General features: G+C 40.2%; 1 protein-coding gene across 2 annotated transcripts; it reads right to left on the bottom strand.

Annotated features, from left to right (window-relative positions):
* Window positions 1-1,825: 1,825 nt before the first annotated feature.
* Window positions 1,826-15,603, bottom strand: trmt1l (tRNA methyltransferase 1-like). 2 transcript variants are annotated; one of them, XM_047374640.1, is made up of 16 exons: window positions 15,449-15,603; window positions 13,508-13,612; window positions 13,338-13,400; window positions 12,903-13,016; window positions 12,644-12,708; window positions 9,091-9,247; window positions 8,882-9,002; window positions 8,310-8,389; window positions 7,509-7,761; window positions 7,222-7,434; window positions 6,953-7,143; window positions 4,207-4,273; window positions 3,789-3,952; window positions 3,650-3,715; window positions 3,199-3,325; window positions 1,826-2,252 (listed from the first exon to the last, which is right to left on the bottom strand). In XM_047374640.1, exons 1-16 carry the CDS (start codon window positions 15,519-15,521, stop codon window positions 2,060-2,062), a joined length of 2,052 nt encoding a protein of 683 aa, XP_047230596.1. In that variant the 5' UTR covers window positions 15,522-15,603; the 3' UTR covers window positions 1,826-2,059. The 2 variants fall into 2 exon arrangements, with proteins under 2 accessions (XP_047230596.1, XP_047230597.1); XM_047374641.1 differs by having other exon boundaries at window positions 12,903-13,013.
* Between the last annotated feature and the right edge of the window lie 451 nt (window positions 15,604-16,054).

Here is a 16,054-nt window from a genome sequence, read left to right as displayed (position 1 = left end):
GACTCCTCCTCCTCCTTCTCTCCTCCTCCTCCTCCTCCTCCTTCTCTCCTCCTCCTCCTCCTTCTCCTTCTCTCCTCCTCCTTCTCCTTCTCTCCTCCTTCTCTCCTCCTCCTCCTCCTCCTCCTTCTCCATCCTCCTGAAAGATCATTCAGGGACACCCGGACGCCGTTTATGACTGAGTGACTTTAAAACATCACTGATGTTTATATATCTAAATAATTTTTTTAATTACTAAAAACATTTTTAAGAATTAGAAACACATTAATCCAGAAATAGGAACTACTTAAACTTTTATTATCTTCTTAAAATTCATAGGTTTACATACCCTAAAACCCCGATGCCGTTAAACAACCTGGCTGATGATGATGTCATCTCTTTGCTTCTGATTGGTTAATTCACAACATTTTAACTGAATGGAGACACACTTGAAACACCTGTTTCCTTTCGTGACATCATCAAAACTATTAAGAAAGATCAGCCAAGATATCAGGAGGACAGTTATGGACCTCATCAAGTCAGGTTCAATTTTCTCCTTTAGGTTCTCCTTTAATCTATACAAACAAGTATATCCAAATATTAACATCATGGAAATGTTGATCTGGCATACTGTTCAGGAAGGAGCCAGGTTCTGTGGCCCAGGTATTAACAGGTTCTGGTACTAAATGTGTGAATCAACCCCAGACCAAAGCAAAACAGCTTGTGGAGATGCTGCTGAAGCTGGTCAGAGAGTCACCATCCAGAAGGCAACAAGTCCTGGACCAACATGGGCTGGAAAACCACTCAGACAGGAAGAAGCCATGACTCCAAAAGCCAGATTACAGTTTACTGATGAAAAACATAACATAAAAAAAATTCATTATTCTGCAAAAAAAAAACAACTCATTTCTGTGATTCTAACCTAAAGCAGAAAGTTTAGTCTGATTTAAAGTCAGTGAGAGAACATTTTTACACACACTTGATTGCTGATCTTAACTCATTTATATTATCTTCTAAATATATAAATAATATGGAATTATTGTTTGATGTACTGAAGAGTTCTTATATCATCTAACAGTACGCAGCCCAAACCTGTCCTTTAGCACCCAACAGTATACATTCATGAGTTTTTATCAAATATTTTAATCTAATTTATATTTGTACAATTTCTCACATCTTTCTCCAAACTATTCCATAGATTTGCTCCACTTTTTGGGTTTTCAATCATCTTTAAACATGTTTGTTAGAAATTGTGTAGTTACTGTACACAGAGCCAGCTGCTGGTGTAAAAGAGCTGAGAAGCTTTGCCTCTGAATTATTTAAAGCTGTGAACTTGACTTTAGGGTATTATTAATTCAAATTATATGAAAGAGCATAAACTGAAATTTCAGCATAGCTCTGTCTTCACTCCTACAAACATTATAAAGGTTAAGTTCAGCAAGAGGCAGGGTGCATTGTGGGAAACGTAGGATGTCAGGTCTTCATAGGTTTTTAATTTTAAACACATTTTCTGCATGAAAACATTATTTCCAAACCTTTTTCCAGACAATTATTGATGTTTTTGTTTAATGTCAGTAAATATTTATCTTTAATTTGTATCTTATGACAAATTATTGCTGTTTGTGCAAAAAATTTCAATTATCTGCAAATTACAATAACAGCTCATAAAAAAAAATTCCTCAACTGACTGAATCCATAAATCAGAAGCCTCGTTTATTGTAAAGAAGCAAACCTGGAGGTTAAACATCGGTGCAAAAATATTATTTACTTGCAACTATTAACCTGAAGAATACCAACTGAAATATAAAACTGTAGCTGCCAAAAAAACTCCAGAAAGCTGTAAAATGTCTCATTTTGCAGAAAGATTTTATTGTGCCTCTAAAAGACGAATAAAAAGGTAAAAATCGGGAGAAAGGAGAAATGAATAAAATATTGTTTTCAGGGTAAATTAAATAGATTGACATTATATAAGCATAGTAGTTTGTGCTGTTTAATAAAAATGTGCTCTAACAAATGTCCATGAGTGTGGTCAGAACTCAGTTTGGGTCAGAAGGAGTTGCCATGTTTCCAGACTTTTCTTGGCTCAGACCGGTTTCTCCGCACTCACGCTCATCTGAGCGCTGACGCCAGCGTTGGTGCATGTGGGCACGCTGTACTTGGTGAGGACGGATTTAAACTGCTGCAGCGTGGCGTTGGTCCGGACTCCCGTCGGGTCGAAGTGAGTCCGGCCCACCCTGAAGCCGGCCTCTGTCAGGTACTGCAGGAACTTGTTTAACCTGTGGATGGAAACACGCAGCAGAAACATTCAGACCTACATGGCAGGTTAGACTTTACTGTTTCAGGGTTCTGAAAGGATCCAACTGGGTTCGATTCTACAAAAGTATCCATCAGGTTAAATGCACTAAAAACTGCAGAGCAACATGTATATACCATGGATCAAAGTGAAGATGATTACAGAAACATGGAAGTTTCTCCAAAAAAGATGAAACAGAAAGGGGATGGCTGCCAGGAGGCCACTAATTTCTGGTTAGTTCTGGTTCTGTATGTCCCAGTGGTCTCCTGTATTCACCATATGTCTGGACTATGGAGTAGACGTCTAACACAGAAGCATTTATTCCAAAGCAAAAACTCCAGCATGGCTACGTTCACCTAAAGCTTTGGAAGATAAGGTGTTCTGCTCCCATAAAACCAAACCTAAACTGTTGGACACAATTGCAAAAAAGTGAGCATCACCAAAATACATAAAAAGACCTGATACCCACAGAGAAACATGGCAGTGGCAGCATAATGCTGCGGGGTTGCACTTATGTCCCTGTAGAGATGGTTTTGGATTCAGGAGGTAAACGATTCAGAGGTGATCATTTTAAACAGTCTCCTCTGCTATGATCTGATCTGGGAAGATAAACGCTGTTGGTGAAGTAAATAATGTAGTCTTGATTTGGTCCAGGGGTTTGTGTTTGGATGTTATCACAAATAAAATGTTAAAATTGGGTTTCATTCCTTTTAAATGAATTTCTAACAGCCTGGTTTTAAATCTCTAATTCATTTTTAATAATTTCTGCTAAAGGTTGACAGAAGTTTATCTCTAGCCGGTTTGTTAATTTCCAGTTGTTTTGTCTCCACGGTCTTTGTGCCTTCGTTTCCATTCATGCAACATATTTTCATGGCCTTGTAATTGTTGTTTCAGTCTGTTATTTTGTGTACTGGTTACAAATCACTCACTTGGGCATATTCATGCCCCGGATGCTGTGCCGGTGGATGCTGTAATAGAAGGGTGGATGTTCCAGAGACACGTCCGGCTTTAACTTCTTCACAACGTTTCCAGACTCCTCCCCACTTTTCCTTTTCCCTACAGGAAAAACAGGGAAAACATAAAACTCTTCTTGCCATAATATAACCATGAAAAAGAACTGGTAAAAAGCCAGTAAAGTTTGGTTAGCAGGAAAACCTTTTACTATAAATTCCACCAGGTCAATCAAGACAACACCGCCCTCTACAGGACATATCTGCACCTACACATGTCCATATTTAGATATGATTCCTGCACATTCCTGGACCTGTATATGATCATTATGGGTCATTAAGCAATAATACAATGGTTGGTTTGTATTTCCTGTGCAGGTAATTTATAAAGAACAGAATCATAGGACAAGTTAAAAACAGAGCAACTGACCGGACTGATCAGCCAGACCTCCATCTTCTCCACTCTGTAATGTCTTGATAACAACTCCACACTCCACTGCAGCGGAAACAGAAGATTCAGCGTTTTATCCTACAGATATAACAGACTGCATCAAAGCTGAGATAGTTACCCTGGTTGGTGAGAGCTGACGACCCGTGCACTAAAGACTTGAGAGTGGTGCACTCGGACTCGCAGATCAGAGTTTTGACCAGCGGCTGGATGTCGTCCATGCTGTGCTGCACAGCAGCAGAGAGCATCCTCCTCAGAAAGCCAGTGTTAAACAGAGGTCCGGACCTGCACACAGATACATGAAACCTGTGTTTCTACGTGCATAGAAATACGTGTCAGACTTTTCTCTATACAACAGTTTATTCCAGATCCTGTCAGCTCCAGTTATATGTGAATATTCTATGAAGGAAAATACAATTTCTCTGATTCAGTTAAAAAAAAATCTTAAACAACATATTTTCAGTTCAATAGTAGTATTTAGGGAACTTGGTTTTAATTTATGGATGTGTGTTTCTGACGCTGATTGGTGCAGTTTTTACCACAGAGGACCCAGCTGAACTGCGGTCTTTCCAGGCAGACTTCCATGACAGTTACAGGGGAGTGTGTCTACAAGAAAAAGGTGTTAAAGGGCAATTTAATACAGCTAAAAGCCAATTTCTTTCTAATACAATACAACACTAGGCTTGTTCTGGATAAAGTCATCCCAACCGGTTTCTACACAGCTAAATGGTAATTTTCTACAACATATGCAGCACAACATATGCAGCACTAAGCTACACTCAGCAAAGCTTAAATAAGCTACATTAGGCTGAGCTAACAAGACCAGGCTACACCAACATGAGATAAACTAACCTGATAAGTTAAACTGCAGTGAACCAAAAAATAAGATTATCTAAAATAATTTATGATTAACTAATCCAACTAAACTAGGCTAAACTAATTTAGCTAAACTATAAATATATAACACTACATTATGCTATGCTAAGCTAAAATAAGACATAGTAAGCTAAAGCAAACAAAATTAGGAGCAACACTGTGTTAAAGTTTCACTAAACAAGGCTAAACCAATGTATTCCAAGAAGTCAGGTTAAGATAAAGTAAGATTACATACAAAAGACTTACATTAAGTTTAAAAAAGCTAAGGTAGACAAACCTAAGTAAAGTTAAATTGAAGCTAAGTTAAACCTTGGTATAGTAATGCTAATCTACTGAGCTAAAATATACTACTTTAGATGTAACTAAACTAATCTAAGATATATTTATAAAAGATAAACCAAACTCAGAAACCAAACAAATGAAATAAATAAAATCAAGATAAAGATCACATAAACTAGGATTAACTAAGATAAAGTCTCTGTAAAACAAGCCAAGTTAAATCAAGCTAGCAAGGTCATGCTATGGTATGCTGAAACAGAGCTAAAAGTAGCCTAACATAAAGTATGATGAGTTGAAATAAACTAATCTACACAAAACAATCTAAGCTAAGACTTTTCCAAGATCCAGTAACCTAAGCTAATCAAAGTCAACTTAGCTAAACTGAACAAGTCAAACTGAACCAGTCAGTCAGTCATTTTCTACCGCTTATTCCATAGTGGGTCGCGGGGGAGCTGGTGCCTATCTCCAGCAGTCTACGGGCGAGAGGCGGGGTACACCCTGGACAGGTCGCCAGTCCATTGCAGGGCAACACACAAACAACCATGCACACACTCATTCATACACCTAAGGGCAATTTAGAGTGACCAATTAACCTAACAGGCATGTCTTTGGACTGTGGGAGGAAGCCAGAGTACCCGGTGAGAACCCACGCATGCACGGGGAGAACATGCAAACTCCATGCAGAAAGACCCCCGGTCGGGAATTGAACCCAGGACCTTCTTGCTGCAAGGCAACAGTACTACCAACTGTGCCACCGTGCAACAAGTCAAACTGAACCATTTTAACTAAATATATTTGACTAATAGCAGATTATTAGGGAACAAATCCTTCAATATATACACAAATTGATAAAATGTAGGGTTAAAAAACTTTCTAACACCAGCTACACTCTAATGAAGCACATATTTGGTGGAATCACAGAGTTCCTGTCTAAGATAAACCAATCATTTTGTACTTAGAACAACACATTAAGCTTCAAGGTAGTGCTGGGCAGTATACCGGTTCATCCGGAATACCGGTTGCAATTACCCCTCCGATATGAATTTTTCATATACCGCCATGCCGTGACATAGCTGAGAAAACAGCTGTAACGCTTCCAACAGGCAGACTTGTGCCCAAGAGAGGAGCTGTGGCTCTAGTTTGGAAGTTTTTTGGATTAAAAAAAAATTCAGACGCAGACCAAGAGGCTGTATATTGCAAAGTTTGTCGAGCCACTGTTGCTGCAGGTCTTCTAACACTAGCAACTTACTTCATCACATCAGCAAAAAACATGTGTTGGAATATCTGCCATTACGGTCGTCGGGTTTAATGCCGTCAACCAGCAGAACCAGAAAAACAGTTGAGCCAAAGGGTCAGACATCGCTTTAACCGGCGTTTTCTGGAGGCACTGTATATGACCCCAAAAACAAACGGTGAAGCAACATTAAGAGTAAAGTAACAATCCACCTATGCAAGGACATGGTCCCACTACAGACAGTCGAGACAGACCGGTTCAGATCAATGATACAAGGTACATCTTACCGGGGCAAACATTAATGCACATCGAAATTTAGAAGCTTTATTTGTTATATGTTTCATTTGTGGCGTTTAAATACTTTAATACCCTGGATCCAAGGTTAACATATTGGAAACTGAAATTAAGCTTGTGTCTTACTTGAATACTTTTTATTGATTAATTTTAGGTTAATTTTTTTGTGTCAATAGAACCATCTTGAAGTCTTTTGTTCTGAAAAGGAAGCAGTGTTAAAGTTTCTCTTTATTTCTACTTTTAATATGTTGCATTTTGCACAATAAAAATAGCTTACATTCTGCAACGCTTCTGCAATTTCATACTGACTCTTTCATAAATTGTGCAATTTTATGGGACAAAGTAATTGATACTTTGATTAAAGCCTTTATTTAAAGCCTTGTACTCCTGAGAGTAAAGTCACAGACATATATAAAAGCCCAGTCATGGATAAAATTAAGTAAATAGATAAAAAAAAAAAACATGATGCAAATTTTAAATCATACCGCCCAGCACTACTTCAAGGTTTCACTGATCAATCCAATTTATTCTGTGAAGTTGCAGGACCGTCTGCTCACAGTTTGGTTCGTGTCACCGACAGCATGAATGTGACAGCAGCTCACCGTCCACCATGTTCCCCAGTTTCAGGAAGACCCTCTCCTCACACCACTGGCAGTGGGCCAGCTTGCGTAGCTTCTTGGCCGACTCGTCCGCCTGCGACGGACCCCTGAGGACCCTCACCACCACCAGCACAAAGTGTTCCAAGGCCACCGCCAGCAGCACCTCGATGCCTTTGTTACAGCGTGCCGCCGCTCTGCAGCACATCGCAGAAAGATCTCATTAAACTATTTAAAGTCTTCTTAACAAGGAACACTAAGAAGAGAAGTCCCACCTGGCTACAGAAGCAACAACCATGCGCGCAGCCAGCTCTTTGTAGTACTCCGTGCGCACGATGTGGCAGCCGTAGTGACGCAGGGTGACATTGGGCGACTTGGCGTAGAGTGAACTCGTGTCCGTAGATGTCACAGAGATAATACCGAGGTTTCGGACATTTCTGAAGGCAGCATCCAGATAGTTCACGGCAGTTCCGAATGGATCCAGGTGGCTGGAAGATTAAAGGTTTGGAACAACGTTTTTGACACATCAGACCTTTCAGGATGTGTTCAAAGGTAAACTTACATATAATCAAAAGACCGCAAATGCATGATGACGTTGGCGTCCATCTTGGCGACCTCCAATGTAGCAATGGGAGTTGTCTCTGCCTCGCTGCCAGCCTTCTCAGGGGCCCGCGGGCCTCGAGAGCCTCCATCGACACGGATGTTGTTCAGCTCGCAGTTCTCTTTGATCATTTTCACGCAGATATCACTGATGTCTGTTATCGCCACTCTGACGGAGTTACGAAGGTGTTTGGCCCACTGGAGGCCCATAATGCCTGAAGAACAGCATAACAGACACAAAACGAACTCAGTTACTCATCTTTACTCTGGCACAAAGTGTGGAGAAGTCATGTCAGACATGAGATCTCCACTGCTTGATGACCACATGCAAAAATGTCCAACCATTCAGGTCTAGAGTGCCATGAAAAGGTTTCTGCTCTCTTACAAATTGATTTGTTTTATATCTGCCTTAATTGAGGTCAGAGTTCATGATTCAACAATAAGAGAGACATGGCAAAAGCATGGGATAGTTCCGAAGCCACAGCCACTGCTGACCCAACAGAACACTAAGGCCCGTCTCACATTACCAAAAAAAAAATAAATCCTGATGATCCTCAAGACTTATGGGAAAATATTCTGTGGACTGACAGGACAAAAGTTATGTGGCGGGCCACTGATTAAAACAAAAACAAAGGTTTCTGAGAGGCCTAATCAAAGTCCATACTTCAATCTAATTCACCTTAAACAGGCTGAAAATACTGTGAGTCAAATTCCTGCACAGGGATGTTAAAGACTGCCAGAAATTAACAGGAAATACTCTCACCTGTGGCTCCAAAAGCATCCAGACACTCGAGTGGGTTCCTCTCCTCGGCCAGAACAGCGATGGAACAAAACACCAGCTGCCTGAAACAACAACATGCCTTAGCAGACATTTTCATTCATACAGACATAAAGTTGGGACGTTGTGTAAAATGTAAATAAAAACAGAACAGAATGATTTGCAAACCATGTCCAACTGAATCCACTAGAAAGACAAGATATTTATTTATGTTCAAACTGATAAACTTTATTCTGTTTGCAAAAAATCAACTATCAACAGAAAGCTGGGAAAGTTGAGGAATGCTAAAAAAAAAAACACCTATTTGGTACGGTCCACATGTGAACAGGTTAACTGGAAACAGGTGAGTGTCATGACTGCGTATGAAAGGAGCATGACTGTGACCTTTGACCCCTCAGGAGGCAAAGCATTAAAAACATTATCCTGTAACAGATATTACCACGTGGGCTCAGGAACACTTCAGAACACCATTGTCAGTTAACAGTTCTGTTTGTATTAACATTTACACAACGTCCCAACTTCACTGGAATCGGGTTGTAAAAGAGGCTCATCTCCACCTGTTGGTCTTCATCTTCCGGTTGAAGTAGGTGTCACTCTTCTGTGGGGTGGTGTGGTTCGGGAGGAGCTGGACATTCGTTCCAAGTTCTTTCAGAATTTCGTAGGCCTGACCCGATGGAGCTGTGGAAAAGGAAACCATATATCAGAGGAACGTTTATGTCAGTTAAGAAGAGCGATGTCGGACATGGTGTTTAACAATGCTCCTCACTCGGCTCTTCAAACTGAACATCTGAGCTCCCAGAGTAGCTGGCCTCAGTCTCTCCCTTGTTGACGTGGCGTTTCAGGTGACTGACCATGTCGGTCTTTCGAGCGATTGTGACAGAACACACCACACAGTGGTAGTGGGCCATATGTCGCCCCGACACCTGGAGGAGAGACGAAACTGATTTTACTCGTCAGCTCTGGTCAGAAGTTTCCATCCTCTGAAAGGGTAAAACTCTGAGGTCTTTATTTATTCAACCCGCTTTTTTCTTACCACTGTGGACGATTAAACAAAATAAAACTACTATTTTTTTAAACTAAGAACTGGGTGAACAAGTTTAAACTTATTGCTTATTACAAGTACCTCTTAAAAAATTTTAATAATGTGAAAAAGTTTAGTATTTTTCTGTCCCTCATTTCAAAAAGTGAAACTCACATAATATCGGTTCAATTCAGTTCAGTTCGGTTTATTTATATAGCTCCAATTCACAACAGATGTCGTCTCAAGGCACTTTATAAAGTCAATTCAATCCTATCATACAGATTTTAAGTCAGGTTCATACATTCTAATTAATCGTAACTATTGAACAGTTCAGTCAGATTCAGTTATTTATTCAAATTGGATAAAAAGTTTTTCTATCTAAGGAAACCCAGCAGATTGCATTCAGTCAGAGACTTGCAGCATTGACTCCTCCTGGATGAGCATGTAGAGACAGTGGACAGTCACTGGTGTTGACTTTGCAGCAATCCCTCATACTGAGCATGCATGTAGCGACAGTGGAGAGGAAAAACTCCCTTTTAACAGGAAGAAACCTCCAGCAGAACCAGAACCAGGCTCAGTGTGAGCGGCCATCTGCCACGACCGACTGGAGGTTTGAGAGAACAGAGCAGAGACACAAAAAGGACACAGAAGCACTGATCCAGGAGTCCTTTCTATGGAAAAGAAAGGTCAAACGTTAATGGTTATAGCTTCAGGAGAATCTGTGGTAGGAAAAGGTGTCGCAGCATCAGGGATAACAACCTCGAGGGGTTTGTCAAGCAAAATCTATTAAATAAGTTGGGGGAGCTTCACAAGAAGTGGACTGAGGCTGGAGTCGGCACATAAAGAATCACTACGCACAGATGGGTCCTACACATGGGCTACAAGCGTCTAAGCTGGCCTGAGGAGAAACAGAACTGGACTGTTGCTCAGTGGTCCGAAGTCCTTTTTTAGATGAAAATAAAGTTTGCATTTTATTTGCAAATCAAGGTTCCAGAGTCTGGAGGAGGAGTGAAGAGGAAAATAATCCACACTGCTAGAGGTCCATTGAGAAGTTGCCACAGTCAGTGATAATACCATGTAATCTCCTGGTTCTGGCCCACTGGGCTTTGTGAGGTCCACAGTCAACGCCTCAGTCTATCAGGAAGTTTTAGAGCACTTCACACTTCCCTCTGCTGATGAGCTTTAAGGAGATGCTGATTCCATTTTCCAGCAGGACTTGGTAACGGCCCACACTGCTAAATGTACCAAAAGCTGGTCCGATGACCTTGGTGTCACTGTGGTTGATTGGCCAGCAAACTGGCCCAACCAGAACCCCCTAGAGAATCTATGGACTTCTGTCAGGAGGAAGATGAGACACCAGAACCAAAACTGCAGATGACCTGAAGGTAGCTATCAAAACAATCTGGACTTCCTCAGCAGAACCACTGGCTGATCGCCTCCATGCTACGCTGCATTGATGCAGTAATTCAAAAGGAGCCCAGACCAAGCATTGAGAAATGAACAGACTTTTCAGAAGTCTGACATTTCTGTTTAAAATATTGTAATGTTTGTAATATTTACATTTTCCAAGACACTGAATTTTGGGTTTTCATTTTCTGGAAGCCAGAATCGTTAAAATTAGAACAAAAAAGCTTCAAAATATTTCACTCTATGTGGAATAAATCTAGAAAATATGAGTTTTAGCTTTCCAAATAAGAAACAAAAAACATGAAAGTTTTTCATGATATTCTACTGTTTTAAATGTACCTGTACATCTGCTTACCGCCCCAACCCACCCACCCTGATACTGGCTTAGATGTCTCATATCAAGCCGCAGCTCGACCCCAAACTTTATGTAGCCACCAACAAGCTTCTGGCATCATTCTGGCTGGATATTTCACCACTACTACAGTTTAGGGCGGGAGCCTTTGAGGGTCTTTTCCAACATCAGTTTAGATGCATGTTTGAGATCATCGTCCAGTTAGAACCACCAACTGGGTCAAGGTGTCAATCATCTACCTGTTGATTTGAGAAGAATTCAGAGAGAGTCTTCCTCCATTTTATTTCATCCACTTTGTGAAATGTACTAAGTACCATTGGCACCAAAACAACCACACAGGATGATGCTGCCACCACCTTGCTTGACAGTTGGTACAGTGTTCCTGTTTGACCTCTCATTTCATTTTGACCTCTCTAAAAGGATTTCAAAGGATCAAGGGAAATTCATTAAGACATTTATTTAGAAAACATCTACAAAAATTTTGAAAAATTACCTTTTTTACACCTGACTTGATTCAAATGAAAAATGACCCTGGTAACTTGGTGTTGTTCAGCAGTTGCATGTGAGTCCATTTCCTTAACACTCAGGTTAACAGACTGATTAATGACAGCAGGTTTTAGTCAATTAGAATAAATCCAATGAAGCTCATTAAATGCAAACTCTCCCATGATGAGGGACCTGGTGGTGGGAACTGGACCAAAACCAACTTGATTTCTATTTCCTACCAGCAGAACGCACCATCTTTAACAGCAGGTTTTACTGTGAGTTGATGGGCAAAGACAAAAGTAAAGATGTAAGTAAACAAAAATTTGGAACCTGTCGTGGAAAATTAAGGATGTTTTAGAGTCTAAAATGAAGGTTAAAAAAATGTAAGACATTTTATAAACCAGGGCACGCATCCTTATTTTTGATTATTAATGTACACCTTTTGTAGAATAGTGCATGCTTAATTTGGTAAAACGTTGCTGAACATGAATAGCTGGTTTGATAGATTTTCACATAGAGAACCAGTGTTTATTTTGTGAAAGTTTATCTGTCAAAATAAGGCCCATTGTCCGCACCATTCGGTGTTTCCAGTCACATTTAGCATGGTTTCAGTTAATATTAATGATAATTAACTCATTGTAATTATTAAATGCTGTGAGCCCAATAATCACACCAACAGTGTATCTCTGATCTTTATTCGTAAGGAAAGATTTTTGGTTAGAATTTATTACTTCTGAATTATGATGATTTTTAATTATAATTTTGATTAATATTTATAATCAATTATCATAATCCATTACACCTGTATGTATACTTTTGACCCATACTGAATTAGAGAAAACCCACAATGATAATCAAACTGCAGCAAACTCCTGTTTTTAGAAACCTCTGCAGCTGCATGTTGTTGCCTCCTTCCACCCTGGAAAAACAGCATCTCACACAAATCGTTAAAAGGCCAAAATGATTAAAACATGCCTGCTGAAGATGATGGATGGAAGCTTCAGAGTAGAACTGAACTGTAAGTAATTAATGCAGCAACATGACCTGCCTCACCTGATCTCCACTCAGGCTGGGCTTCGGGTTCCTGCAGGGCAGGTGGCAGATGCACATCCTGCTGCCTGTAAGGAGACGGAGGTCAGCAGTTAGCATCATCTGGAGCAGGAGTAGTTAGTGCTTCTCAAAACGCTTAGGCAACTCCAGATATAAATAGCTTTTAGACAGACAAGAATCTCTGAAAGAGGCAGAACCTTGCAGCAGATCAACAATATGTTCCTAATTCATACAGTAATGTTGGTTCTCTCTGCTTTCCTACCTTTAGACTCCACGTAGACCTTCCAGTGGAGGTTCTGCAGGTGGCGCCGCAGCTTGTGGCTGTAACAGGCTTTGAACTTCTCCTCAGGACACAGAGGGCAGGACTTCCGCCCTGCTGGAGGGTAAAAAGAATATCATGATGGTTGCTTTAAAGAAATTAGCATTACTGAGCAAACATCTAAAGACCTGAGTGTAGTTATCTGAGCTGACTGAGTTATTCAGCATCATTTTCTCTATTGAATTGTTGAAGAAGTGCTTGAAGAAATGTAACCTCTTTAATGATTTTATGTAATTTCCATCAAACCCTACCCCTAAAGTTCAGCTTCTAATATTTCATTAACATCCAACCAACAGACTTGCTTCTTTCTTGGTTTTTTTTCCTACACACAGAATAAATAGAAGAAAAGCAGAGATATTCCCAAGGAACTGAACTCACCACCATTAAGGTCCACCAGCATCTCCAGACCTTCCAGTGTGGTCTGGATGGAGATGTGTCTGTCTGCATGCAGGGAATAAATCAAAAAACTCATTTATTTCATGCATCTGTAACGTTTCCTGGTTAAATCCCAGCGGGTCAGGAAAAAACCAGACGTTTGGCTGAACTACCAGAGGTTGTGGTTGACGGTTTGGTGTCACTGTCTGCTGCAGCTTCACTCTGCTCTGCAGCTTGGACCACACCTGCAGGAGCTTCCTCACCAGTATCTTCATGTCCTTCGAAGCCAGATGACAGAAAGTCACATCTGCACTTTTTCAACAATTTCAAATTTAAAATGCATTTTTTTGCACCTAAAAATAAAAGCATTTAATGGCACAAAAAAACAGATTTGTCATATATGAAAAATAGAGTAGATTTGAATGAAAGGCCTTCCAGTGACTGTACCTATTTGTTTTTAAGTAATAGGATTTTTGTCACAATATGGAATTAGATCAACTGGCATCCAGGACCACGAAATAACACAGTTTACGGTTTCAAAACTGCACAAATGTTCCATCAAACCAATCCTGTGGATTAAATTTATGTTAATGAGACACCAGAAAGGTTTTAAAAGGTATGGAAAATAGAGTACTACCATACTACCCCTCTTCCACCTGTTGCTGCACATTGCTGGTCAGCAGGCTTAAAGCAGGATGCTACACTGTAACCTTGCTTACAAGAGAGACATATTTGAAAATGTTTCCAGTCATGAATCACACAGTCAGTAATGGTGTGGAAACTAAAAGAGCGCCACCTATAATAACTTATTAAAATAACATCATGTTAAACTACCACTACCAATCCCTTTTGCTGGTGCACCTTTTCCTACCACACATTTTCCTTCCACTCAACTTTCTGTGAATAGTCTTGGATAAAACATCCAGCTTCTTTAGCAATGACCTTTTGTTGTTTACCCTCCTTGTGGAGGGTGTCCATGGCTGTCTTCTGGACATCTGTCCAGTCAGCTGTCTTCTCCATGATTGTGTTTCCTACTGACCCAGACTTAGACCATTGAGAGGCTCAGAAAACCTTTGCAGGTATTTGGAGTTAATTAACAGATTTGGGTTTGACACCATGAGTTTCTAATATTTAACTCTAAGACAATATTCTATTTTTCAGAGACACTGAATTTTGCGTTTTTATTCTCTGTAAGCCATAATCATCAAAATGATAAGAAATATAAGGGTTGAAATATTTCACTCAGTGTGATGAATCTATATATGAGTTTCCCTTTTTGAAATGAGGGACAAAAAATACGGAACTTTTTCGCAGTATTTACATTTTGAGGGGATGCACTATTTGCAAACTGCCTGTCTGTTTAACCTTACAGCCTGACTAACTAACCAACCAACAGTTTGTTAGACTTCAGTTAAATAAGCAACACAACAGGAACCTAAACTACAACTAGATAAAGTTGGCGTTTATAAATACAATATAGAAATTGTATTTATAAATTCTTAAAAATGTAATAATCAATACGCCACGTTGTTTTAGCAGTAGTAAGAATAATTGTTTACATTTATTTTTGTTTTGTGTGGATTTTGTTGCATTTTTGCTCAAGCTTATCATACGATCAGAATCTCATGCCGACCAATGAATATATGGAACAAAGTTTTAAAATGCAGATTTCTTTATCAGGTTTAAGGGAATCATAAATCCAGCCGCTCCAGTTCGATTTATTTCTAGTCAAAAAGTGCGCACTTTCAGCGCAGCGGCTCTGCGGTCCTGCAGCGCAGCTCCGTGGTGAGACCGCCTCACATTAAATGTTAAACATATTCTCTGCAGAGGCTGTTCAATCCGGAGGGGAAACACCTGCACCGATGCCTGCAGCCGCAGATGCCGTCATGTTTGTCCAGTTCTGCGGCTGCGCCTCTATGCTTCGTGTTGTTGATGACTGTTTAGGCCCAGTGGCGGAGCTCCGTGCTGAGGCCCTCGTCCCGCTTCGCACTTAAAACTCAGGTTCCCGTTAAATTCACTGAGCCATGAGAACAACGTCTAACGCATGAATTCAAAGCGCGCTTTTTGACCGTAAAATTAGCGCAGAGACGATAAAGTGGCGCAGTTTCACTCACGTTTGATGCCTCCGTCCTCCTGGTGCTGCTGAGAGGCGTCCGCCTCTTTCTGCTCCGCCATTTCCAACTGCATCAACAAGCATTAACTACTCTGACGTACGCGCTGTACGTAAACTGCGTAACTCTGAACTGCCGTCTGCTGCAGAGCATAAATAAAGCCATTCCAACCTTCCTCCTACATCATCAGATTACTTATGATTACAGCCAATGTTACAGCAAAGACATTATCTTTACACCCTATGAATAAGGGCTTTATAAGGCCTTATTTTTTTTTAAAAAGTGGTTGTAAAAAAGCAGAGCATCAACGTGGCTTGGCTATGAAAGTGATCGCTAATTTGTCCGACTATATGTGACAGTTAAAACAGAAACAGAAAATTACAGAAATGAGAGCAGCTCTGTGGAAAATTCGGCGTATTTAAATTAAATGTGAGCACAGGTAAGAAAGCAGAAATGCAAGCAGATGTAATGAACCGACAGATAGTTACGTGACGTAATGACGTATGACGTACAACCCCAGAAAAAATAATGTTGTTTTTTTTTTGCTCCAGGACAATGTTATTGATAACTGTTTGGAGTAACAGTGGAACATACAAACAGTCCAGGTCT

This window comes from Girardinichthys multiradiatus, chromosome 9 (genome assembly GCF_021462225.1).
Source record: "Girardinichthys multiradiatus isolate DD_20200921_A chromosome 9, DD_fGirMul_XY1, whole genome shotgun sequence".
Classification (NCBI taxonomy): Eukaryota; Metazoa; Chordata; class Actinopteri; order Cyprinodontiformes; family Goodeidae; genus Girardinichthys; species Girardinichthys multiradiatus.
The sequence above is the reverse complement of the archived record's forward strand: the minus strand, read 5'-3'. Positions and strand labels throughout refer to the sequence as shown.

Coding starts and splice junctions, on each gene's coding strand:
- trmt1l (XM_047374640.1), bottom strand. CDS start 15,521: ATGCAGTTGGAAATGGCGGAGCAGAAAGAGGCGGACGCCTCTCAGCAG. Junction 7,435..7,508: donor TTGCGGTCTTTTGATTATAT/GTAAGTTTACCT, acceptor TTAATCTTCCAG/CCACCTGGATCCATTCGGAA. Junction 7,144..7,221: donor GTTGTTGCTTCTGTAGCCAG/GTGGGACTTCTC, acceptor GATGTGCTGCAG/AGCGGCGGCACGCTGTAACA.